We start from the raw sequence: 25,392 nt of genomic DNA, 5'->3' as shown, positions 1-25,392 counted from the left end.
ATCTGGGATTAATAGGTTTACACAAAGGAAAAAAATCAGGCCACTGGGAAATAGTTCAAGCCTGAAAACCAATTCTTTAATCTGTTTAGGTTGGATTGAATGCATCAGCAGCAAAATACTACAGGAAATAAACTGAACCAAAGCACACAGCAGCCTAGCTTAGACTTTGCATCACCAATTCTCCTACAGTCTCAGAAGAAAGCCATTTGCAGAGCAGCAGTATTGCAGTGCTGATTTCCTCCTCACATATGCACTCACAGCAAGCTTTCAGCTGGGACTGCTGTGATGATGCTCTTCTGAACCACACAGCCTTCCCTTCTTGGGTAACAGCCCTGCTGTATCCCGATACAGACAGTAATGGTGTTTCATTAGGTCACATTTCCCAGAGAAGCCTTACAGTAATATTTTGCAATTTAGCAGCGCTTCTGGGCTTTGAATGTTGAATTCACCAGCACGTAGGATGAGCAACACCAGACTGAGAGACTCCTCTAAGTAACAAATTAAGGCATATTTTGTGTTTCTCCGTGGTTGCTTGACAACACATCTCAAGTACCCCCTGAAGAACTACATTTTGGACTGCACGTGAAGTTCAGACACACAGACATTTTGACCAGAGGTTTTGCTCCGGAAATTTTCCAGTAAGGTGTAAGTTCAAAACAACGAGGACAGTTCTATTCCAAATACCAACCCAGCACCTAGACTCAAGGACTTGAAGATGTCACGGTACTGACTTCACAGGCATTATAGACTTTGGCTTTGCATACTGGCAAAATACGAAGAAGAAAAAAGTCAGCTATTTATGAAGTAATCAGGAACAGACAGCCCATCCAGTTCATATTTATAGCACTACCTTCTATTGCTTTTCAATTATTCATAATAGATATCTCTTCCTCTCTTGGGTAATGTAGATGTCTTTACTGAGTGCACAGCTCAGCTGCTTTAGGATGAGGAGATCCCATTTCCCAGGGCACAGGGCCCAACAGATGCTTGGTAGAACATGAAAATCCAGCCTGCTAAAACAGAGTTGAGAGGAGAATGAAAGAATGGGACTAGTAACTCCAGCATCCTCACTAGCCAATTGTTTGTTTCTAGCAGTACTCCCAACGATTGGATTTCATAGCAAGAAATGGTCCCAGCAATGGTTTTGGTTGCCATGTTCCTCTGGGTCTGTAAAAAGCACTGGAAGAACCAGGAGCATCGTGCAGGGTTGAGGCACAGGGACCTCTCAACAGCCTACAAATACCAATGGCTCAGTCCACAGGCAGAGGGCTCAGGAAACTTGCAGCCACAACTCAGCAGGAAAATGGCACCATTTCACAACGAGTTTAAGCCACTGCAAGAAGCCATTCCAGAGACCCTTTTCTCCCCACATGCTGCCCTGCTCCAAAGCTGTTTTTCATGCAGCCATGTGATGAACTGGAGCACAAAAGGAGTCCAGGAAGAACACAGTCTGCACTCGGTGGGGTGAGATGTAACCCAGACAAGCTGCCCAACCTTGCTACCCCAGGGCTGCAGGAACACACGGACCCACACAGGGAAAACAGCTCTGGCTCAAGGAGAGAGACGATTCCCAGAAGCACTGCAGGTTTACATCTGTTCAAACAGACCATGCAATTGCAGACTGTTAACCTGGTCTCCTGTCATGAACGGATTGTTCATGCTACACAACCCCATCCAAATTTACCCTAAGTAAAACTGGCTTGGAAAAAAAAATATACTGTTGACCTTTCATCTTCTGATTAAACTGTACTTTTGAAAATTACTAGTTACAGAATACAACCACTTTCAAACACAGAATGTCTGTGCACCACTGCATTTAACCATTCATTTTCTATGCAGCAGATTCCCCCACTGCACGATAGTTGAAGGAAGGCTGTCTTCTCCTTGGCACATAAAAAAGCCTCCTCGCACTCACTGATGTGTGCCAAACAAGGGCAGAATGTGTTCCCAAGACTGATGCGTGCACAAAATTTTCCTGTAATTGCAAAACTGCAACTTCCCCAATACATAACCCTAGGAGAACGTTTAAAACAAAAAACAAAAAAAAAAACACACAAAAAACAACAACAATAAAAATCAAAACTTTGAAAATCTAAGGCTAAGTTTGTCTGCAAGACATTAAACTGCTAGAAATCATTTTAAGAGTCTTTTAGGGATTGTTTGTATTTGTATTATTTTAGCAATCCTGCCTGTAAGCTGAAGAGGAAAGGACTTGGCAGAGGAGTTCAGGGCCAGGCTCTCAGAGTAAGACACTGCGGGCTGCGCTCGCATGCTAACAGGAAACTGCTTGGTCTGGATTTAATCAAGAGGACATCTCCTCACTGACATAACCGGGCTGCCCAAAGCAAAAGAGTTTTCATATTTGCTTTTGTGCTGACTGACTGCTCTTTGCAGGCGCCTAAAACTCTGTGCGAGTTTTGACAGTGACACATGGTGATCGCTGCTAGGAGGCACTGGTAGTCAGGATTTCGAAACTGCCATTGGAAACAATCTCCTTTACCCCAAAACCACTAATCTGAAGGTTTTTCCAATGCAAATATTATCTGTTGAGATTCTGACAGTCACAATGATGGAATGAAGTCAACACAATCACTATTCATTAAGCAGGCTGAAATAGATACTTAAAAAATACAAATGAGATGAAAAATAAGTAAATCAAATATTCCTTGGACTCAGTCATGTAAAACATCACCACTTCAGTAAAGATTTATTCATTTAGAAATCCTGCAAAATGATTTTCAAGAGCGCATAATCAACCACTGTCTATAAATCCCCATTTTATTGATTGTGACAGATTTTTCAAAGCTTTTGACTGTGTATGAAGTTCACAGCTTTTCCAGATGTGGACTTTTCCATTATAGTTATTCTCATCAACTTACTGGACATACGCTCTACACTGGACTAATGCTGCCCAAATTGCAGTAACTTATACATTAGGTAAAAAAAAGGCCCTTTTTGCTCTTTGCCTTAATATCATAGGATCATATCATAGAATCATAGAATGGCCTGGGTTGAAACGGACTACAATGCTCATCTAGTTCCAACCCCCTGCTATGTGTAGAGTCAGCAGCCAGCAGACCAGGCTGCCCAGAGCCACATCCAGCTTGGCCTTGAATGCCTGCAGGGATGGGGCATCCACAACCTCCTTGGGAACCTTCTGAAAAGAGGAATAAAACACTTTTTGCAATTTCACCCTTGAGCATCAAAACAGGTAAAACAGAAATTGTTTTAAGAACTGGATTCCAGAACAGAAAATAATACTACTAATAAAAAAGCACAGAACATAAGCAGCAGGAAGACTTGACGATGCTCTACAAAACTCCTTATCACCTTAGTTAGGTGTTACTGTTAATGACAACTTCAAAGATATTAACGACGTATTTAACATGGCGTTTCCAACTGAAGTGTTAATGACCCTTATAGCTGAGCCTGCTCCCGTCAGAAGGAAGCCCCGTGTGCGTGCTGACAGATAAAACCCACAGCAGCTGACCATCATGCTGAACTGACTCAAACGTGCACACGTTCTGCTGACTGCCCCCATCCAGGCCACATCATCATTAAAGAAAATAAGTGAAAAATGTTTTGTTTTGCTCTAACAACACCACGTAGCAGTGTACATCACTGACACCGGCGACCAGACTAAATCCCTCAGGTGAAGACACAGCATTTCAAGTGCTGTTGGGGTGCACACATCTGTGCTTCCTCTTGCAATCAGCTCTACAGCTCTGACAGTACATAAGGACCTCGCATCCAGCACTCTCTCCTCTCTGTCCTTGTCCTCCATGCTGCAGAGCTGTCAGCCTGGAAAACAGCTCGCGTGAGATAAGGCTGAATTTGAAGCAGAATTTCCACTCTAGGAAACCGTGGCTGGAATGCAGGATTTGGGTGGCCAGCGCTAGATTTCCTTGCAGCCTGCAGGCTCCAGGCAGCATGGATGCTTGCCTTTGCAGGAGCAGCTGTTTTTATCGTACAGTGCAGATGGAAATAAAATGAACACAGAGCTCTCTGCAGAGCTTTCTCCACTTTGCTAACTCCCATTTCCTCATTTCAGATGCTGCTGAAAATCAGAATACTGTGTGTTGACTGCACCAAACTCAGAAGCCAATGTAACTTTATGAGCTCTTTCCTGTGATCTGACAGCTAGGGGTATTCCTGGATTTCCAAAGCTCCACCCTTTTCCTTTCCTTTCATACCACATAAATAACTCTTCTTGGCAGCAACCCAGAGTTTCCAGGACTAATTAATTCCATGATCATTGTTCAAAAGGCATTCTCATTTTCTCGTATCTTTAGAGCTCACAGCTTGGCACGTATCTGTCTGAAGAACCAGCAAACAGCAACAAAAGCTGTAGGTAAAAGAAAGAGGAGCCTTCCACAAACACTGTTGCTCAGTTAGAACCCTTTCACTCAGGCACCTTGCAGCTACTTGGGGAAAAATAAGAAACAACAAGCATACGGAGGCACTGAGCAGCATTTCTCACACCTTCTGAAGTTATGCAAATTTGGACTCATTCAGGTACCATGAATGATGTGGAACCACTTCTAAATGAATCAAAGCAAAAGTAAAGAAGACTAATTTATACACCGCCTCTTGCTGCGCATATCTAGAGGAGTCTAAGCAAGTGCATAAAGCAGTTGAGACTCTTATAGTAGTGCAAAAAATCTCAGCCAAGGGAACATGTAAATTCTCCCTCTCTAATTTGGCATACTTCTTAGAAATATCCGTGCAAAGGAATGTAGCTGTGGCATTCAGTGAGAAGCAAGTCCTCCAAGAGGTTCGCTGTGCAGTACACACGCTTTTTAGAGGGACCGAAACTGCCCAAACAACTTCATCCTAATCTTCATCTCCACTATCCTGTATGATTTACATGCTTACCCTCTCATTCCTTCTAACCTACGAAAAGGCCCTTCTCATGCTGACTCTCCCACCTTGCTGTGCCTTTCAGCAGTATCAAGACAAGCCCTCGCACCCTCTTAATCTAACTTACTGTCTTGACTGAATTAACTGAACCTATCAGATTCATTCCACTCCTTTCTTTCTTCCTTCCTTCCTTCCTCTCTTTCTCTCTTTTTTTCTTCCTTTCTTTTTGTTCTGACACATTTCACAGTTCAGCAGTTTGCCACAGTGTGGTGCTTCACTAGCGTGCCATGGATATGTTATTTTCATAATATGTTGGGATGTATAAATATTCCTTGTGGTGGCTTTGATCGGACATTGAAGTTTAGCAAGTGCTTAATTTAAAACAGAAAACCAAGAAATAGGAACTGGTAAGTCAGGTAGAACTCACAGTCATGTGCATTTCATACTGTTTGAGAAGCATCTGTCATCAAATGACACTTAGTATAAATATTTTCCTAGCCCACTAACAAATACAACTCATATTAAACATCTTTCTATACCCCTTTCATATTAGAGGAAAATAACATCTATAAAACCTGGCATTCTCCTTGCTTCAGTGCATAGGAACACCAAAATGTCCAGTCTCCAAACTGAGCAGTAAATAAATACTAGAAACAGCAGAAGTCTAAGTGAACAGTGCATCAGAATGAGGGCATGGAAATAGGTTTTACTGCCCCTTTTGGCAGTAAGCTCAGCCCGTTCTGCAAAATATTTTGACCTGCGTAGACTCAGATGTGTTACACAGTGTCTCCATGAGCAAAGAGCTCTTCACAGAGTCTTCAGCCTTGCATAAAACGGTCAGAACTAATAAAAGCAGGTACAAAAACAGGAATGGCTTTTAAGAATCGCAAGAAGGAGACACAGGCAGCTGGAGCAGTCCCTCTGTGCACAGGAGCAGTGAGCAGCAATTACTGTTCCACTGGCACCTCATCTTAGCCTCATTCCTCCCATGCCCTCCTCACATTTTCTGCTTGCAGCCTGTCTGGGAGGCTGGTAGGTGCCAAGGCTGAGCTACATACTAGTAAGTCCAAAGGAGTAAGGAAGAGCTGTTGAGCAGAGGAAAGTGGTACTAAAGATGGCAGGCAGATCAAATATTGCACTGGACTTTGACTTGAGAACTGCTTCTAGTAATCTTGACTTCAGCTCATAATGACAATACACTGCACTCTGCAAGTACCAAGGGGTAAAGGTGCTGTATTTACAAGCAGAATGCAGGCCTCAGTTATGAGTGCTGGAAAACACTGCACTCAGACGGGAAGTTTCTGCCACAAACCACCCCAGACATTAATGTAACCCTTATCTATAAAACTTCAGACAAATCACTGAGTAAGTGTTTGGCTGGGCACCACGGAGCTGAGCCAGAACCACTGGCAACCTCGTAGGAGAAATGCAACTCTTTTCAGAGTAGCTGTGCAAATCTCCAGACCACGGTCCTGCAAGAAGAGTCCCTTCTGGCAAATGCTTTAGAATGAGAGCTGATGGTCTCAAGTTGCACTGAGGGATGTTCAGGTTGGATATTAGCACAAATTTCTTCTCCAAAAAGCAGTGAGGCAGTGGCTGCCCAGGGAGGTGGTGGGGTCACCATCCCTGCAGGTGCTCAAGAACTGCGGAGATGAGCCACTGAAGGACATGGTTTAGTGATCATGATGGGGATGGACTGACAGTTGGACCAGATGGTTTTGGAGGTTTTCTCTACCCTTAATGATTCTATGCTCCAAGGGATCTCAAGGGAGCGCTCCAGCGATGTCGGCTGTGGTAGCACCGACCAGTTGGGTGGCCATGTGCAAGACATCTGTGTGCTCTGTTTTGCCAGCTCTGAAAGGGCAGCTGAGAACTGACCTCCTCTGTGAACTACTTCTGAATTCATAGATGACAAACGCTCTGCAGAGCTAAGCAGTGCTTTCCTACACTGAGTCCATACAACAGATGTAGAAGACCACCAACTTAACATCATTTTATTGCAATGAGCAGATGGTGGAAGGTAGAAGTAGCAGCTGTAAACATGACAGACCCATACATTCAGCTCAAAGGCCAGACTCCAGCTCACTTCTTATAAGACCTACTCGAGAACAAACTGTCTCTCAACAAAATGAAAACTCCCCTATTTTTCCTCACCCATTTTATTGTCTTTGGAGGGATCTGCCAGTGCCATGCAACAACAGTCAGTCTGGGTCTGAGCACTGGGTTGAAACACTCAAGTGTTCAGCAGAACAGACATTTATAGAGCTTTTGCACTGGGATAAAGTGATTACAGAGTACTGTCCCAAGCAACTTACAGGGCACAGTAAACAAGGAGAAAAACAAAAACAAACAAAAAAACCAAACAAACTTGCCATACTTCTGTTAAACTACATGACACACTGGTATGCAGGTCAAATAATTGTCATAGCACGTGATAGTGATACTCATTTCCCAGCAGGCATTTCCTACAGAGGAGCTAAATGAACTCTGAAATGTATTTAAATAGGGTAGAACAGCTCAGTAGGAAGAGACCTTCAAAGATCACCTAGTCCAACTGCAAAAGTGTTGCATGAATGGCTAAGATCATGTCAACTTCGAAGCTTTACATACATATAAACAAACGTGCACATGCCACAACCTACTTTCTTTAATTTAATTAGGCAGCTGAGGTTAAATTACTGACTTAAAAGCACATATGAATCCCTTCCAGGACTCCTTTTGTATGCAAATATTAAGAACTTTATACACATCAGGCTTCATAAGCTGGAAGTCAGGCTGCATAACGCGGTGACATATCACAACAGTATGGCCTCCACACAAAATACTTGCTGCTGTTTTAACACAGTGCACATGTGAAAGGCCTACAGCATCAGACCCTTCTCCCCAAGTCACCTACACCTACATTCTTCAGGATAGATTAAAACATGGTAAAAAATCCAGCTGCTGAAGTCACTCTCCAAGCTTACAGCCTGCCTTGGGATTGAGAGCTTTGTTTGACCTCAGGCCTCTGTACCGAGGTTACCCCTGTCCCTACAGCCTCATCTCCCAGTCTCATCCACCTCAACACCAGTGCTTTGCTGCGTACTGCCCAGCTCTTGAATTCCCCTCTTGGTTGTTATACGGCCCTTGCATACTTTAACACAGGGCCAGACAGCACGATATTATTTCCAGTACAACTGAATATTGATGCCACTCAGTGCTGCTATGGAATCAGCCCCGCTCCATCACCACCACCACACAGAAGCTGAAAATTCTTAATTACCCTCATGTTTATAAGCTGTCTGGTTCTTAGAGATGATGAAAACTCTCCATCTACCCCAAGAAAAACAGAATTACAGAAACTCAGTTTGTGAAACACTGGTTGGTGAAGTAATTTGCCACAACTCTTTCACGCTGCAGTTTTTTAATAAATGCCAAGTCTAGCAGGGAGAAGGAGTGCTTGATATTGCCACTAACATGGTCAGACATTTAGGGTGGCAAGAGTTACACCGTTTGATGGCAATTATAGATCAGCAAGAAAAAAAAAAGGTGTTTGGACCATTCGGAATGCACAGAGATCATTTTTCCCCAGTGCTTGTATTGTTGGTAGTCATAAACTGTGATGCTTATCCTGTGAAAAGCTGCACCACTTTTTTCCCTTCCAGGAATGTAATTTAATTTAATTGTGGAGCTCATCATCACTTTCTGCTCAGTCAGTAGAAACAAAGAACGTCCTGTGTGAGACAGCAGGCAAAACTGGTGAACTCAAAATGGTTGTAAGGATGGCAGAAGTAAGAATTGTGTTGCATAATTATAACATGAATACATATTACATAACCCAAAATGGTTTTATTTATCCTGATTGGATGGCTGGCTTCCCTTTCACACTATAAAGCTTGCCCCAGAAGTGCCCAGAAATTAAAATCATACTGACTCAGGAAATCAATGTAAACTGCTACTGCCCTCAGTGCAAACAACAAGGCAAGAGTGATGGATTTTAACAGCATGAGTAGCTGGAAAATAACACTGTAGGTGCGCGTTCTGGCAGAGGAGAAAATAGTTAGCAGAAGATTGATTCAGATTTTAAAATAAATTGAATTTTGTGGAAGAAAGAAGAGAAACAAGGAAATGTTTTTACATTTCATAATGATTTCTGTGAGTAATCTCCACTGCCAAGCTTTTTTAATATTTTAAAGCAGAAATAGGTTAGCAGTAAAGCATTTTTACGACCACAGCATGAGTACATATCTAAATTGAATTATAAACTTCATTTCAATGGCTGTGCTTTTTACTACTCTTTGTTTTGAAACTAAGAGATGTCTCCAGGGTGGGGCCTGACCAGAAAAAGCAGCAAGATAATGTTACTTAATATTAAAAGTTACTAGCTTGAACATTTACTCAAGCGCTAAGAGAGTCCAAAAATATTAGTTCCATCAGTAGTTCAGGCCAAACTGCATTTTTACTAGATTATCTAGACAGCACAGGGGATTGATTATGGAGTCTATTAAGATCCTTCTCTCGCACACATGCACATGTAGTGTGAGCCTACGTGTACAAACGCTCACATGTGTACGTACCATGTCTGTGATGGCAACATTCTTCTCCTAATTACATAGGTCTCTATGAGAAACTGGCATTTTTGCACAATAATCTGCCAAAGTGTATGATAAAGAAGCACATTATATATCTAGAAAAATGACTGCATTCTTATAACTAAGTGCAGCACCCGGCCTTTAACCCATCTCTTCTGACATTGCAGAAAGCAGCACCAGCTGCGTGAGCTGGCGCTGAACCCACTGCAGACATCTGTATTTCAGTTTTGGAGTTCTGTTGCAGTTGAACTTAAATCCTTAGGCAGTGAATACAAATCAAAACACACATAATTATGTGGAAGTACTGAGTCAGAATGCACAAGAAGCATAGCTTACAAGTAGAGGGGAAAGAGCAAGCGAAAATTGTCAGACTGTAAGATGAAACAGAAGTCCTCCACGTTATTGTCTGTCCTTTTTTTGTTGTTTAATTATGCATCAGGAGTTAATGGCGTATTTCTTTTCTTCTCTGTCCTCTTCTAACTCCACAGTCATCTGAAGTTTTCTGAACAAGAAGACTGCTTTTGTACAAAGAAGAATGCAAGCCTCATGGTTCAAGTAAGCGTGCAAGAGTTCATTCCCGTTTCACATGCTGCAGGGAGCCAGTGGATTGCACAGCCAGAATCAATCTGTGGCACTCATTGGGAAGAATGCAAAGTGTAAGGTCTGACTTCCAAATGAAATGGATTGTTGTTACTTAAGAGACATTTACAACAGCAGCACAATGGCTGCTATGTCAAAATGTAAGGCAGCATCCCTGCCTTCAAGGGTTTCTGCTCTAAAAATGCGAAGTGCATCACAGGTAGGGCCAGAGAATACTACAAGCCAAGCACTAAGACAGAAGGATGTGTGGGCATATCTTCATAACCATTTTCTTGTTGTATTTGCCTGCACTGTTTATACTGGCTCCCAAACACTCCTCAGGAGCATTTAGTTACCTAATCTCTTCTGCACTGAAGTCAGTAGTTAATCCTGAAGGGCGTACTGACTTGCCATTGGCACCCAACATTGATGAAGCTTTGAAATGTTACCATCCTCCTTTTAATAAATCCAATCCATGAGTACCATTAAAAAAAAAAAACCTGAAGGACACTGGCTTGAATCAAATCAGCAACTCAATATGATTCAACACACAGTGCCAAGATGTGAGGTGTAAACTACCATCCCTTCTGTCAAGGGGTAAATCAAACCGTGGCAAACAGGAACAAGTGAAAACTCCACCAGGCTGCAACCCAGCAGCTTGACAGTCACAAGGTTGGTGACTGCTACCAACTCAACTGCTAAAAACCTTCACGCCTTTGGTTGACAAAGCAGTCAAAGGGTATCGACATCCCATAGGCAACAGATGGCTTAGGCAACCAAACGCAGAGAAATTTAAGAGCTCAGCAGAAAAGGTCTGTTGAAAGTACTACCTTCAAAGGTCACACTGTGGCACACGGAACAGAGAAAAGATCTGAAGGCTTAGAGTAGGCAGAGCACTCAATCTTTCAGCACAACACTTGGAAGCAGCAGCAAAAAGCAAACAATTTGCAATGTATAAATAGAGAGCACTGAATCAAGTCAAGGGACATTATTCTTCCTGTGCATAAAGGGTCTGATGAGACCACATGTAGAGTACCGAGCTCTGTTCTAGCTGTCTTATTTTTACGGCAGCTATTATGAAGTTGAATGGGGCACAGCAACCCACGCGATTCCTACATTTACAGAGCCTCAAGCAGCAAAGATGCAAACATTCATTTTATGCATGAAAAAAGCAGGATCTGAGCACCCAAAGTTCTCGTTGAGCAGCATGAGGCAGTAGGAAAGCAGGCCCACAGCAAACTCCCAGGTCATGTTGCAATATGGCTCTGACATCTTCGGGACATTTGAGTTCTCAGGATTCTTTTTATGAGTGCCTGTGTTCAATTTTATTCTGCCTCGTTAAATATTTGCTACAAACAAATAGAAAACAGAACTTTATAAATGGCAACACATAATAATTGTCATCTTAAACTAAGCTAGAGGATTTTCTTTCTGACAGTGGCCAGATGTTACAGACCAAGGTGCAGAAATAACATTCATAACATAAAGAATAACTGATCTAAAAGGAAAGACTGCTCAGTCATGGGAAGTGGTTGTTTTACACCTAAAAAGTAAAGAGTTATGTGGCTGTTTTCAATCTCAGGCAGTATTCATGTGCTTGTTCTCATTACTTATATAAATGCCCAGTCCTCCCTCAAACCTTCTAGGCTATTGGACTCGATCACTTCTAGCAGTGAGTCCTTCAGGTTAATTACATGCAGTGAAAAAGTACAGGTATCTTTTCCCCTTGCTTTTAATGTACTGCTTTCCACCAAACACAGGAGGGGGAATGGCTTTTTACAAGGGTGGACAAGGGGAATGGTCTTAAACTGAGACAGGGGAGGTTTAGGTTAGATATTAACAGGAAGTTTTTCACACAGAGGGTGGTGAAGCACTGGAACAGGTTGCCCAAGGAGGTGGTGGATGCCCCATCCCTGCAGGCATTCAAGGCCAGGCTGGATGTGGCTCTGGGCAGCCTGGTCTGCTGGTTGGTGACCCTGCACATAGCAGGGGGTTAGAACTGGATGAGCATTGTGGTCCTTTTCAACCCAGGCCATTCTAGGAAACACTCCCTGGCACCAAAGCATCCCTGCTCCACTCACCATTTCAAGCATTTTCACTATTCTTTCCTATTCACTGACAGTGTCAATCAATCCTGCTTGCACCAAATCCCAGATTGGCTAGTCCTCACCTTTCCAGTGCCTCTCCAAATGCCAACAGTCATATCCCATCTGCATATCGCGTTTCTAGTTCTCTTTGCTTTGAGATGAGGGAACAACAGAGATACTACAGTATCCTCTTGTAGCAGTGTTTTCTAAGCACTGCTCCATTCCCCCCTTGCCTACTGCAGCCTGATATTTGAGGTTGCTTTCACAACTGCTGCTGCAAGGTGAGTGAAGTCTTGCACAGAACCCTGGACTCTCAGATGTCCGGGTCTTCTCAAATGGTTCCAATTAATTCACTTCTGGTCTTAAATTGTTTCAGTGTGCTGCTATGCATTGTTAACCAGCTGCTTCTTGCTTTGCCACATGTGGGGAAGATATCCGTGTGATAAAACAACGAAGCCACTAAGTATCATCCTGCAACTCTGACAACTAATCAATTTCCCAAGAACTTTATCTAATGCTTCAAACTCTTCAACAACCTCAAAAGAAGAAAAAAAAAGAAAAAAAAAAGTGGCTTTTAAAAAGTGGGATTGTCCCAGAAATGCTTTTCTCTCACCTCCCAGAAGAAAGGGGAACTTCACAGACATGGTTTAGTGGGCACAGTGGGAATGGGTAGATGGTTGGACTGTGCGATCTTAAGAGGTCTTCTGCAACCTACGTGGTTCTATGGTACACCAAATCCAAAGCATCAGCATTGCTGCTGAGCTGTAAGCCCCACCCAAAGGCAGAGTTTTATACCACGTTACACGACTTTACATAGCCTGTCTGCTGAAAAATTGTGGCCATGCTTTGAAAGCCATTTGGATAAAAGATGCTGCAGGAATTTAGGATCATTATCATTTCAGTAGGATATGCTTTTACTTTACTTCTGGTGAATTACCGGTGGCATCACGCTGAACTGAACTACAAAGCTGCTGTATTCAGGCACTGGTATGAATCCATTTTGGCCCAAATTAGAGTGATTTCCCTAAAAAATCCACTTTCACACATTTAAAAAAAAAAATTCTTATCCCAGAAATCATAAAAATATAACACAGACTTTATAATTCAGCCCTGAAGGTAGCGCTACCTGCTGGTGTAGCACTCATGGAAAACTATGGGCCAAATCTCATGAGTTTCTGTGGCCACTGAACATGAAAAGCAACTGAAAAGTTTGTACATAACATACATGGAAATTCTGCATTTGTACATGCAGTATTCAAAGAATGGTTTGTCAGCCTGGCCCATATCCACTGGACTAGAGAGCTTTGCTGCTGGCTGAGCGATGCACAAATGATAAACCATTTCAAACACGAGGGGCATTCTGCTTTTCTGGTGTAAACAAGCCACAACACCAAAGATAATGTTTTATGAGCTCTGAAACTATCTTGCCAGGGTAATAAACAACACTAAGACATCACACTTACTCTGCCTCTGGTCTGCAAGAGGCTACACACCAGCTGCACAACGACAAGCAAACCACACACCAGCTACATAAGGACAAGAAAAAGTATGAATCACGCTGTGTCAGCACCCATTTACCCCCGTCACACAAGGTAACACTATTGCCTTTCAGGAGCTAGGCCAAGATCTGATTGTTTGTGATCATTTCTACACACAGCTGTGGCCCCTTACAGCACTGCTATAGGAAGCTGTATATTTAGAGAATAGATTCCTACGGCAGTAGTAAAAGATGCACGTTCAAAGCGTGCATACACACGCTGTCACTAAACATATTTTTAATTAGCTTTAGCAAGGCTAAATTTAAATCCAAGCATGACTAACATGCTCGCAATGCTTCAGTCTGTTTCTTAAATGAAAACATCAAACCCTGAACTGTAAAACTAATGGTTTCTCCAGGCTGTTCTCTCCACAGCATCTCAGTTGAGTTCATATGCTGCTTCTCCCAGGCTTTCCGATGACACATAGCCACATTCCTTGCCAACACTTCTTTAACCCAACAAGTGACCTACATCTTCCAATGTTCAGAAGGAAAATGCCAGTTTCTCTTCAGAGCAAGCTGATTTTTTGTTACCCCTTTCACTCCTTTCTTCTTGGAGAAGCAAACACAATAAAATTCACTGATGTTAGCAGCAGGACAGTTAAAACACTATAATTAAGGCAGGATCTTTTCCATCCAAGAAGCATAGTTAGAATAGACAGGCATCCTGGCTATCAGAGGAATTCCCAGGGGATATCACTTACTGTACAGGGTGTTGTTATGTCCCCACATGTCACAGGTAACCTTAAAGAATGTCAAAAGCAAGCTTTCAGGTTGAAACAGATTGCCTGAGAGATTTCTGAGATGCAGTCACAAACAATCAGTGCAAAAACAGAACAGTGCAGTCAACAGCAACATCTGCTCTTCTGAGACTCCCTTACCTCTCATTATTCCACTTAATGGAACAGTCATTAGCAGGAGATGCCTCTGCACAGCCCATATGAAGAGAAGCTTCCTCTGTGTCTCTTCCTAGTTTCAAGTGGCCAAGCAAGAGCATCCTATAGCCTCACTCATTGTTAATAGTATGCAAGACTAAAGCACTGCAATCCAGTCACTCTCTGACAGTTTGGAATGTGAGGTTTTAAACATGACCAGAAGCATGATACGGTGCCATAAAGCTAGCTATCCTTCTCATCATGCACGTTGCATTTGGGACTGCAAAAATAAAAGACGGTAATTTTTCAGGCTTCCATTTTAAAATTTATAATAAGCTCAGGTCTCATGTTCAAATGTTTGTTGCACAGACACCCAGCTAATGATTGCATCGCAGTGTGCTACTGGAATATCCCTAGAGCAGAAAAGCATACCTGAATGAGGAAGTAAGGAAAAAGCAGTTGTTAATAAGGGGTATGATGCTAGCGTACAACTATGACTACAGCTGAAGGAAAGGGCAGGAGGAAAGAGCCTACTCAAAACCAGAAGGTAAGCCAAATGAATTCCAGGGCTTTCTTTCGATAACTGTGTACCTGTCCATAGGTAAAATCATTTGATTGTCTCTGAAATCTCCTATCTGCGTTCCTTGCTGGGTCTCCAGCAGTTGGCAACTACCTTCTGCCACACCAAATCCATGTGAGCACTCCCCATCTTCCATCCTCCATCTGCAAGACAGGTCCTCAGAGAACACGGCATTCTGAGTGCAACAGCAGGGTGCCTGTCAGCTCCTTGTCAACTGCCTTTCTACTTCTGCCAAATACACAGTCTGAACTATAGCCCAGCCTTGGGCTTGGTGGTCACAACAGGCAGCAGGATTTCAAGGAGTCTGATTTAGCCAGAAGAGACCAACAAATGCTACAAATCAAGAGTGAAAAACAGAAAGCTGCAGCAAGGACAAAGATCAGCTAAGTGCTGGCCTACTGATTGCACAGAAAACTACACTTGAGAAGAACATCTGGGACCTAAGAGTATGATCAAAATAAATCACAGAGTTGGCTTAAAAGTGCACAGAGGAGGGCAGGATCAGGCTCAGAGAAAATGTGAGGCTTTGCACGTTCCGAAAATGTTGATGGTTCCAGGCACCATTTAAATCTCAACCTGTACTTAGGAGGTCAGCATTGGAAAGAAAATAAATCCCAACTAAAACTTCTTTGCAGACTTGCTTTTCAAGTCAGTGAGGAGGTTATATCCTAGGTCCTAATTGCAATTAGACAGTTCTGTACCGTTTCTCACTGATCTCTCCAACACAAGCTTCCTGCCAACGTACATGACTACAGAAGCATTCAGAAGCCAAACATGTGGTTACATGCAGCACAAGACAATTATTCAAAAATCAGTTTTAACGCGCCATGAAGTTCTCAGGAAAGGTACTTATCAAACACTATCAGTGCTAGGAAAATACATAAATATTTAACGACAGAGTTGAAGCTTCTCACCTTGTTCCCTTTCAGAATTTTGGAGGGATTTAAAGCACCCTTTCACAACAAGGTCTTCATAGTTTTGGAAGAACACGTTCAGCTGTACGCCCAATGCTATAGCATTAAAGATGGCTTGAGAAATAAGTAATCTTTTGAGTCAATCTCTCACTTAACAGACTCCAGAGCCAGAAGTCCAGCTGCGGCCAAGAAGGAAAGCAGAAGGAAAAAAAAAACATGTCTCTAAAATCTGCTTTAGAAATGTAACCAATGGCTAAACTAAATCAGGCAGCACTGGCCATGAGGGAGCTTATTATTTCACCGTTATCTGGATATTTAAGACAGAAAGGAAGAGCAGTCTGTGTCATCCATTAGTACAGTGAGAAACTTAATACTTGAGGACTGGCTCACAAAGCTTAGCAACCATTTAAGATGTGGAGATACAGGCCCTGCATGGCTCCTCCCCAGCACTGGGCTCAAGGGAACTCCCATTCCTGGCTGGATTTTCCGAGACCTGCCCCAGTAAAAACTCCAGAGGCAAAGCACAGGTCTTTTCCCCACTCCTTTCAGGGTAAGGTGAAGTACTCCGACAGGAAGAACATTTGCAAGCATTAAGGAGCCCCTCCTGGTTCTCATTGCTCTCTACTTCCCTTAGATTCCTGGAGCTCTGGACACAAGTCTCCCACCCCTCCCTGCAGCCCCTGGAAGGGTGAGATAAAACACTCCAGCTGGCTGACAGGGGAGCTCTGCAAAAAATAACTTCACTGGACTTTGAAAACTCTGTTTTTCATTCTGTAATCTTCTTGTCCATCTGCCTGTACCACACCCATGCCTCTCGCTGCTCATTTTCTGTAGCATGCATCCTTTCTATCATTCTTATCCCACTGTCCCCCCTCCTCCATTTCCACACCAGAATTTTTCAATCTTTTCTAATGCCTCTCTGCTACTTTTTTGCATTTGCTTCCCCACGTTCTGCTTACCAGTGCACGTTCACACAAACAAGGCACTCTTCATGCACTTTCACTGCCATCACCTCCTGCCTCCCCTGCAGGCACTCCTCTCCCACCTGCCCTTCTCTGCTGCTTCTCGAACAACTTTGAACATAAAATGACATCGGTGACTCTGCTTCACAGAGCAGTCTCTCCAGCACCAGGACAGACTAGCACCACTGCCTACCTTGAATTAAGCAAGGCTTTACAGCCTCATCTTTTCCTCATCAGCCTGGTTCAGACAGTGGGGACTTCTACCACAAAGCAGCTTCAGTGCTGATGCTGTACAGTTATTTGCTTTCTTTGCTCTCCCTGCAGTGTCACCCCACTATCTGGTCGATCTGATGATTTGAAACTTTATTCATTTTGTTAAGATAACCAAACTATAATCTTCAGGTAATAGTCAGAGACAGCTGTCATTTTCTTGATTATCCTATCTCCTAGTTTAAACCAATTTTCTTGAAAACAACCAGAATTGCAGAGTCACACCAAGGACACCATCCAAGGAGATCCACGCTTCCCATCTCTGCTGGCAATAACCTAAAACACCAGAGCATCACATCTGCCTTTCTGGTTTCAATCATCCTCGTGGGTCACGTGTACTTTGATTGACTAAAATGTCCAAAGTTGGAAGGGACAAAAAAGGACAAAGATATCAGCCTGTAGCAGAAATTTTAATTCTTTCACAAACATGTCTCTGTGTTCTGCTACGTAACCTCAACCTGCTCCAGTTACACCGATTCCAAACGTCAGCCTCTCGTTGCTTTCTCCTCTGCCAGACCATTAGATTTTGTCAGCGTGCTTCTGCTTTTGTCACTGACCTTAATGAACACATGACAGCAGTTCAGTTGCAAGACTGACCTGCAGGACTCCCACAGGCAGCTGTCTCCAGACCAGCAGTTTCTCTTTGCTTCCTAGCAGTATCTACTGCTTTGGCTCAATTCTTGTCAGTTACCAAGGATCTTCCTCCACTGAGGTAGCCTTAAACTGTCTTTGCTCTTTATACAGTCATTCATTTCTGCCTGCCTTACTGTCCTACATCATTCATCCCTTTCTCTTTCCATCTCTGTAGGGTTTATCCTGCTCACCCCTATCCTTGGTGCATCTTCACTGGATGCACCCACTGGCACCTGGCACACACACAACCACCAGGCCAATTATCTTCACCAGTAAAACATTTTTTCCCTTCCCTTTTACTTCATTTTTGTCCTCTCCACAGTCAAAAAAATTTAGTGTTTCAATTTAATCTCATTCTACATCTGCAGTCCTTGCTCCTGAAATTCTCCAGCCCTCATTCCTCTTTGCAAAGGATACCTTGAGCAACTCTCATTTCTACTGTATGACAACTGTGGAATTTTCTTGCCTGTGCTCCTTCTCTGATCCTATCACTTATCTGACAGATCCCATCCCATTTCCCCATAACTCCTTCTCTTGGACCTTTTGCCTCTCATATTCTCATCACTCACTTCTTCCGTTCAAAGTTTATTTCAGTACATCACCTCTTAAAAAACTCCTTCTTTTTTTCCACCTACTTGCTGCTTCTTCCCTTTTCTTTCAACTCCCTGTTTACTCTTCAGTTTGTGTCTTACAGTAAGTCATCGACTGGAGTTCACCTTTTCCAGCACTTATACTCAGTCAGCATACTGCTCTTGGCAACAGAAATTAAGGTGTTCAGAAGCTGATCTACTTATACAGCTCTACTCTTATCTGCTTCTGGCTACAGTATGATTCAGCCAGTCTCTCAGCCTTGTTTCACAAGTACATGGCTGACAGTTCAAGACCAAAAAAAGACCACAAAACACTAAACTCTTCACCTGCCTTTTCTGCTTTGCTGCCTTTTCTTCACAGACAATAGCGCTGTCCTTTCTGACATGCAGGGTGCCAGCCTATGGGCTGCCTTTACATCCTCAAAAGTAAGCTCAATCTCATTTTTTAGGTTTTGTGTCATAGTTTTTATACAACCTTCTCTTTCTAGGCATATCATTAAAACTCTTTGCTACACCCTTTCACCTTCTAATCCCGTTACTGGTAGGTCTTTTTCTCTAGCCTGACGTAATCTCATTCAAAATGATGCTGAACATCCACTGAAAAGGCTCCTGGCCCTTATCATCCCATCCATCTATACAGTTCTTTGCCTCCCCATTCTCTCACACAAGTTAGGTTATCAGTCTATTTCCATGGCCTGCATGGTTCCTGGATTGTTCCCAGTCTCCACACCACCTCTCTCGCTCTCATGACGATGCCTTCTGCCACACATCTATTCTGGAGACACTTCCACCCACTTAGGTTTAAAAAAAAAAAGAAAAAAAAGAAAGTCTTCATGCTTTCTCTTGTTGAACTTTTCATGCTCACTAGGGATCCTCTTTAAACACCTCCAGAAGAAACACTTGGCTTTGGAAAATTTTCCTAAGACTTTCTGTTGCCTTGATGTTTGCAAATAACTTGAAAAACACCAAGACTGCAGTGAGATTCATAGCACTGCCTCAGACACTGGCCAGCAGAAGAGATAACATATGTGCACAGACATTTGTGCCTTATCTGATACTTAGTCTGTACATTCCTTTTGGTCAGGGTAGTCCTTTTGTGCAGCATCTATCACAACACTGAGCTACTGCTGGGGTTACTAATCCTTCCTAATGCTGTAGTGCCTAAAGTCTTAATCTTCACTAAATATTTAGTGACTAAGCATTTAATGACAAAACCAGTAGTTATTATTGGCATCCTTTGATGTCTGTATTAAATTTAAAGCTGAAAATGTGGTGTTTATACAAAAGCTTCACACTTCTGAAAGATACAGAACTACTGACGACTGTGTAAGTCACAGCCTGTTTATCTTCTCCTTTTATTAATTATAGAAGTTTGAAAATAAACAAGTGGTCAGGGGACTTAAGCTGTAATCCTACAGCGGGCTTTTAAACATTCCCTCACAGCAGGGATGACCATTCAGAAGCCTGGACAGTTATGTTAGTGTATAGAATTTTAAGAAAAGTGTATTAGCCCTCTTGAAATATAAATAATCTAAGGTCATTCACTTACTGGTACCTCTTCAAGAACATATTTATCCATGACTTCCAACAGGAGGGGGAACAGCTGTTTATGAGGGTGCACAGTGATAGGACAAAGGGAGACGGTCTTAAACTGAGACAGTGGAGGTTTAGGTTGGATATTAGGAGGAAGTTTTTCACACAGTGGGTGGTGATGCACTGGAACAGGCTGCCCAAGGAGGTTGTGGATGCCCCATCCCTGGAGGCATTCATCCCTGGACACATCAAGTAATTCACCCTCCAATGCTTTCCAGCTGAAACATCTCCAGTTTACAAACACAGCACCACTAAGAACCATCCACTCCAGAATCACTGGACCAAACCCCTACTCTGATGCCACGCAACATTCAATATCCACATGCAACATGGAGGTTCTTGAAGAACTTTGGCTTTTCAAGTCACAAGGCACCTGACCCTCTGCAGTAAAGCACCAGAAACTCAATGCCTCAGAGAAGGTCAAACTAAGTAGACCTTTGCGGGATACAAACCGACACTGAATAAGTCACTGTTTTCTAACCTTAACCCACACGTAATCAGTGACAGAGTTACCATATTTGTTACAATTAAAGCTCAATACTTGCAAATGCACAAATACATTATTCCCATATTCTTCAGATGTCCTCCTGTCTTCAACCTGAGGGTGAGGGCCGCCATTGATGAATCCAACAGCTTTTTAATTAAGCTCTATGAATTTCAAAGTTTTGAGAGGAAAAAAAAATAAAAATTACATCATAAAACTCTGTAAGCTCCAGATTATAAATAAAAAGACAAATAGATAAATAAGCAATCACCTGATAGCAATTACAAAAGAGACAATTATGCTTTTCAGGGCAAAACCGCAGGAGGTAGGGATGCCTATTCATAGATAACATCCTGGGTTAGAGGCTATTTGCTGGCCTTAGAACCACAGTAAAGCCATTAATAAAACAAGATCGCAAAGAGCTTAAAATATTTTCTGTTCTGAACGGCTTAAGGGAACAAAAAACCCATATGTTTAAAAATATCCTTAAATAAAATGCATGAGATTATTGCTGATTAAAGATGCCAGCCTGGAAGCTGCAGTCACTGGTTTATGCCTGGCACAGGTGACACACTGCCCCACTAACAGGGCTCCACCTGACCTGAAGAAGCTTGCACTAGACATAGAAAGCCAAAAGCCAACTCTGTGACCTTGCAGTCCCTTGTCCTGAGACCAGCACCTTAAGCTGTGCTAGTGGTCTGAGCAACACAGACACATTCTTCCTTTGAGAACGTGATCAAGGCTTAGCAGATTCCTTCTACACAGGCAGAACAACTGTCTGAAACAGGAGAAATTCATGCTTTTCTGAAGGATGCTTTTGGGATGTGGGCTCACTCACAGTGACCACCTCTTACAAAACCACCATCTGGGAATCTTACAGGAGTGCAAAAATACTTTCTACTGTTTTTCTATTGACCCTGGTAAAAACGGGAGGCAGAGATGGGAAATCTACCACTCAGAGGAAGCAGATCTGAAATTATCTCTTCTGAAAAGAATTCTGTGTACTTCTTGCAAGCATGGAAAGGGGAAATTCTAAGCACTATCTGTATGCAGGACAAAATTTGCTTATCTTTCTTGATTGTGGTTTCAGCATCGCTATATTGCTTCACGACGTGGAACTTCACAAGAGAACTATTTGATATAAATCTTTGAGCAGATTTAAAAGGGCTTGAAAATACTAACCTGGACACTATCACAAACCAAGTTCTTATGTGACTGCCTTTGATCTTGAAGAAAATCTATTAACATAAAATAATACCAAAGTTACAGCTACCTCCTGAAGTCCTGGCTCAGATTGACACAGCTGCAGCGATTCTAGGGAAGTGAGGACATTTTCTATCAGCTGGGGACTTGGCCTGACAAAGGTAAAGGCACTCAGCAGCATGCCAAATTAAGTGTGTGTGCATTTAAGCTTATTTCACTCACCGCTAAAGCCTCCCTGCTTTGAAATACACCGAGCACATAGCTGTAGTTCTTGCAGAAATGCTGACAAGTAAAAGGGAATACCAACATCTCATCTGGCCCAGAAAGAAAGAGTGAAACAAGACCCAAAGCTACATTCACTCAAACTTGGAAGAAGTTTCTGCTAACTTTTGAGAGACCCTCGTTAGTTAAAATACAGTGACTCTTTGCTTGAGGTACATGAAGCAGACTAAAACAAATCACAGCCCATGTGAAATAACTGTTAAATGCCCAACATTTTAGATCAGACCAAAAGACAACCCTTATTTCTGCATGAAGCATCGCCTGATCCATGGCCACGACTGGTCAGATCTGTTTTTATGCACATCTGTAAAAAAGGAAGAGCCAACAGTTCTTTCAGACTGCCCTGACAGACAACTCCAGCACTGTTGTTTTTAAATGACGAGAGCAGCCAGTGCTAGAAGTTAATATCACAGAGATTGGTGTGAAATCCAGCTCTCTGTGGCAGGCTCCAAAGTCCACGAGCGGCTTTCCAAAATGCCACCGTGCCAGCTTCACTTACCCCGAGCCACCTCGCTCCTTTGTTGGCAGCTTGCTGAATCTGCACTCTTTTCAGGGTGACATGGTAAACAGCTCCCTCTTCCACCTCTTCACCCCAGTCTTGAATTGAGCTCTGCCGGGAAAGGGAGAGAAAAACAGAGAAAGGAACTTTTCCCCTCTCCTGCAGACCGCAATCCATACCAGGTGCCGTGCTGCTGAGGGCAGAGATGGGCTGCACAAAATAAGCACAACAATCAAAGCGAGATGGATACTTTTAAACGGAGGGAACACTGGAGATATTCTTGGCAAGCTGGCCCTTCCTGTGGTATCGAGATACCCTGACTTTCCATTTAGCTATTTTTCCTAGACTAGCACATATTTCAAATAGTTGTACAAAGTCTTTTCTAGGGAAATAGTTTGGTTTTGATTAGCAGCCTCTCTTCCCTCTCCCTCCCACCCCCCTTCTCTAAAGCAATTAATCTCTCCGGCCTTTCATTTAGGGAAGGAACGGCACTTTTAAAAACCGTTGCACACTCGGACGGACAGCCTTTCAACTTCCACGAGCGTGTAAAGCGCAGCGACCCTCCGCTCCTCTGACAGGAGGGATCCGAAGCGCTGCGGTTCGCTTCTTCAAAACCTATTATTTCCAGCTGCAAAAACTTTGCGCAGCCGAAGCTTTAACAGCTTTCACAGCTAACGAAAGGAAAGAAAGGAGCGCGACGTCTCCCCGACTTTAACCGGACACGTGCCGTGACGATCGCGGCGAAGAGCCGCACAAAGAACCGCCGCAGCCCCGCACGGACCCGGCCGGGCTCCGACCCGCAGCGCAGACGGACGCCGCGACGCAAAGCCGACCCCGCACCCCGCGGGAAGACCCGGTTACCATTTTAGCTTTCCACGGCAATCTCATTCTCAGTTCCTTCTCGGGCGCCTCGACGGGACATGCCGCAGCCGCCGGGCGCCGACGCCGCTCCTCTCCGTCAGCGGCCGCCGCCGCGGGCCGGCCCGAGCCGCGCGGCCCCTGGGCTCCGCTCCGCTCCGCGCGGGAGGCGGGAGGGCGGGCGGCGGCGCCAGGCCCCGCCCCGGCCCGGCCCCGAGCCGCCCGGCCCCGCCGCCAACAGGAAGCCCCCGGCGGGGCCGAGCCGAGCGCCGTTTGCCTGCGCGGAGCGGCGGGATCGCGGCGGCCCCGCGAGCGTGACGGCGTCCATCCGAGCGGTGCGGGGACAAAGGGCTCGGCGGGACCCCGCGGGCGGGGCTGCGGGGCAGGGCGGGCATCGCCGAGCCGTTCGGGTGTAAAACAAACGCGTGCGCGTGGCTGGATTTGGAGACGGGTTTCGCTTCAGAAACTTATTGCTACAAGTTGCGAAGCGAGGAAATGGAACGTAGCTATTAGCAAAGCGCGGCTGCCGGCGGAGCCCGGCCCGCTGAGGTGCCAGCATCCCGTGCGCAGCCGGCCCGGGACCGAGCGGGCGGCACCGGCGGCGGCAGGAGAACCTCCTCACCGCCGGACACAGAGGGGAGCGGGATTGAGATAAGGTTCAGTGTGACGGGAGAAGCGTTCCTACCCCCCTCTGACCTGCACGACTGACGTTAGGAAAAAAATCCTGGCCACTCTCATCTCATCTGTCCCGCCTCAAAAAATGACTCCGTCCTGCTCCTGCCCGTGCAAAGTGAGAACACGCACTGATGGTCTCCTCTTTGGTCAGCCCAACACTGACCATCTTAACAGCCTCTAGAAGACTGCTGGCTGTGCCTCCACCGCATGACAGCGCAGTGTTAAGTTTGAACACACAGAGCAGGAGGCCCTGCCTGGTGCGCTGCCCTGCAAGACACGGGCTCGGTGCTTCTGTCACCTGCTAACGAGGGGATGAGACTTCTGCCTGGGAACAGTGCTTCCAGCTCAGCCTCTGGGGCACCTGTCTGCTACCCAGCAAGAAAAACTTCTCATACTGATGCTATAATGACTAGATTATCTATTTATTTATTTCCCACCTCCCATCTCAATGAAGACTAAGCAAAACATCCTTCTTTTTCCAGTGTGGGAGTCCCTTGCTTGCAGACAAGCCTGCCTACGTTTACAAGCACTGCTCTGCCCACACTCTACAAGCACGAGCTGCTAAAACAAGGATCTCAAAAGACCTTAAAAAGCTACTTTAGGTTGGCTCTCCGGCTGGCTGTAGAGCCACCTGCTCTTGTTTGGTTTTCCTTCCTTTTTGGACCTAGCCAATTTAGTCAAAGAGCTAAGAATTGAAGGAGAGAGTTCCACTTTCCTGCATTTTGACATCTTTATACACAAGTGTTAGTACCAATTACCTCAGGAGCCATGCTGGTTCAGAGAGACTTGCAGCTGGTAATATGAGGAAGCAGAGGAAAGCAAGGAACATTATTTTAAGCCATGAAACCAAGACTGAGCTGTGTTGTTACAGATGAACAGATGTGATTATTTTGCAGGCTGTGCAATTAGTTTGTTTGTGTAATACTGAAGTAATCCAGAATGTGCTGAGGCAGATACAGACTTATTCATCTGAATAAAATTTATTGTGCCCTACAAATTAAAGTCTAATTTTTCCAATGTCCCTCAGCTTCTCCTGGAAAAACTGCACACAGCCTTCTGAATGCCTTAGATTTTGCAAATGATTTTCTACATAATAATTTTTAGGTGCAAAAAAGGAATCTGCACTGAATTCATGTAGCTTGCCCAGCAGGCATGCAAGCATTTTCAGAACAAATTGCTACTGAATAGGACAAGCATATGTTAGCAAAGGAAAATGGATATCCAGCTACAAGGGATACAGCAGTAAAGCCAAATAATTATCCTGTACTGAAAGGATTATCATGATGTTCTGGTGCCACCACCATTACTTTGGAGAGCAATCATACGCATACACACACAAA

At 43.9% G+C, this 25,392-nt stretch overlaps 1 protein-coding gene across 2 annotated transcripts in view; it reads right to left on the bottom strand.

Moving 5' to 3' along the window:
* The window catches only part of RGL1 (ral guanine nucleotide dissociation stimulator like 1), a 64,245-nt gene extending 40,711 nt beyond the window's left edge, over positions 1–23,534 (bottom strand). Inside the window, exons 1-2 of one of the 2 annotated variants that reach the window (XM_048944391.1) lie at positions 23,381–23,534; positions 22,520–22,630 (exon numbers count right to left, since the gene is read on the bottom strand). In XM_048944391.1, coding sequence (XP_048800348.1) covers positions 22,520–22,630; positions 23,381–23,407 — 138 coding nt within the window. In that variant the 5' untranslated portion in view covers positions 23,408–23,534. Of the gene's footprint in view, positions 1–22,519; positions 22,631–23,380 lie in introns of those variants that run through there. The other variant, XM_048944392.1, reaches the window with a different exon arrangement.
* Positions 23,535–25,392: the final 1,858 nt, after the last annotated feature.

Source organism: Lagopus muta, chromosome 5 (genome assembly GCF_023343835.1).
Source record: "Lagopus muta isolate bLagMut1 chromosome 5, bLagMut1 primary, whole genome shotgun sequence".
Lineage (NCBI taxonomy): Eukaryota > Metazoa > Chordata > Aves > Galliformes > Phasianidae > Lagopus > Lagopus muta.
This window is presented reverse-complemented; position numbering and strand designations above follow the sequence as displayed.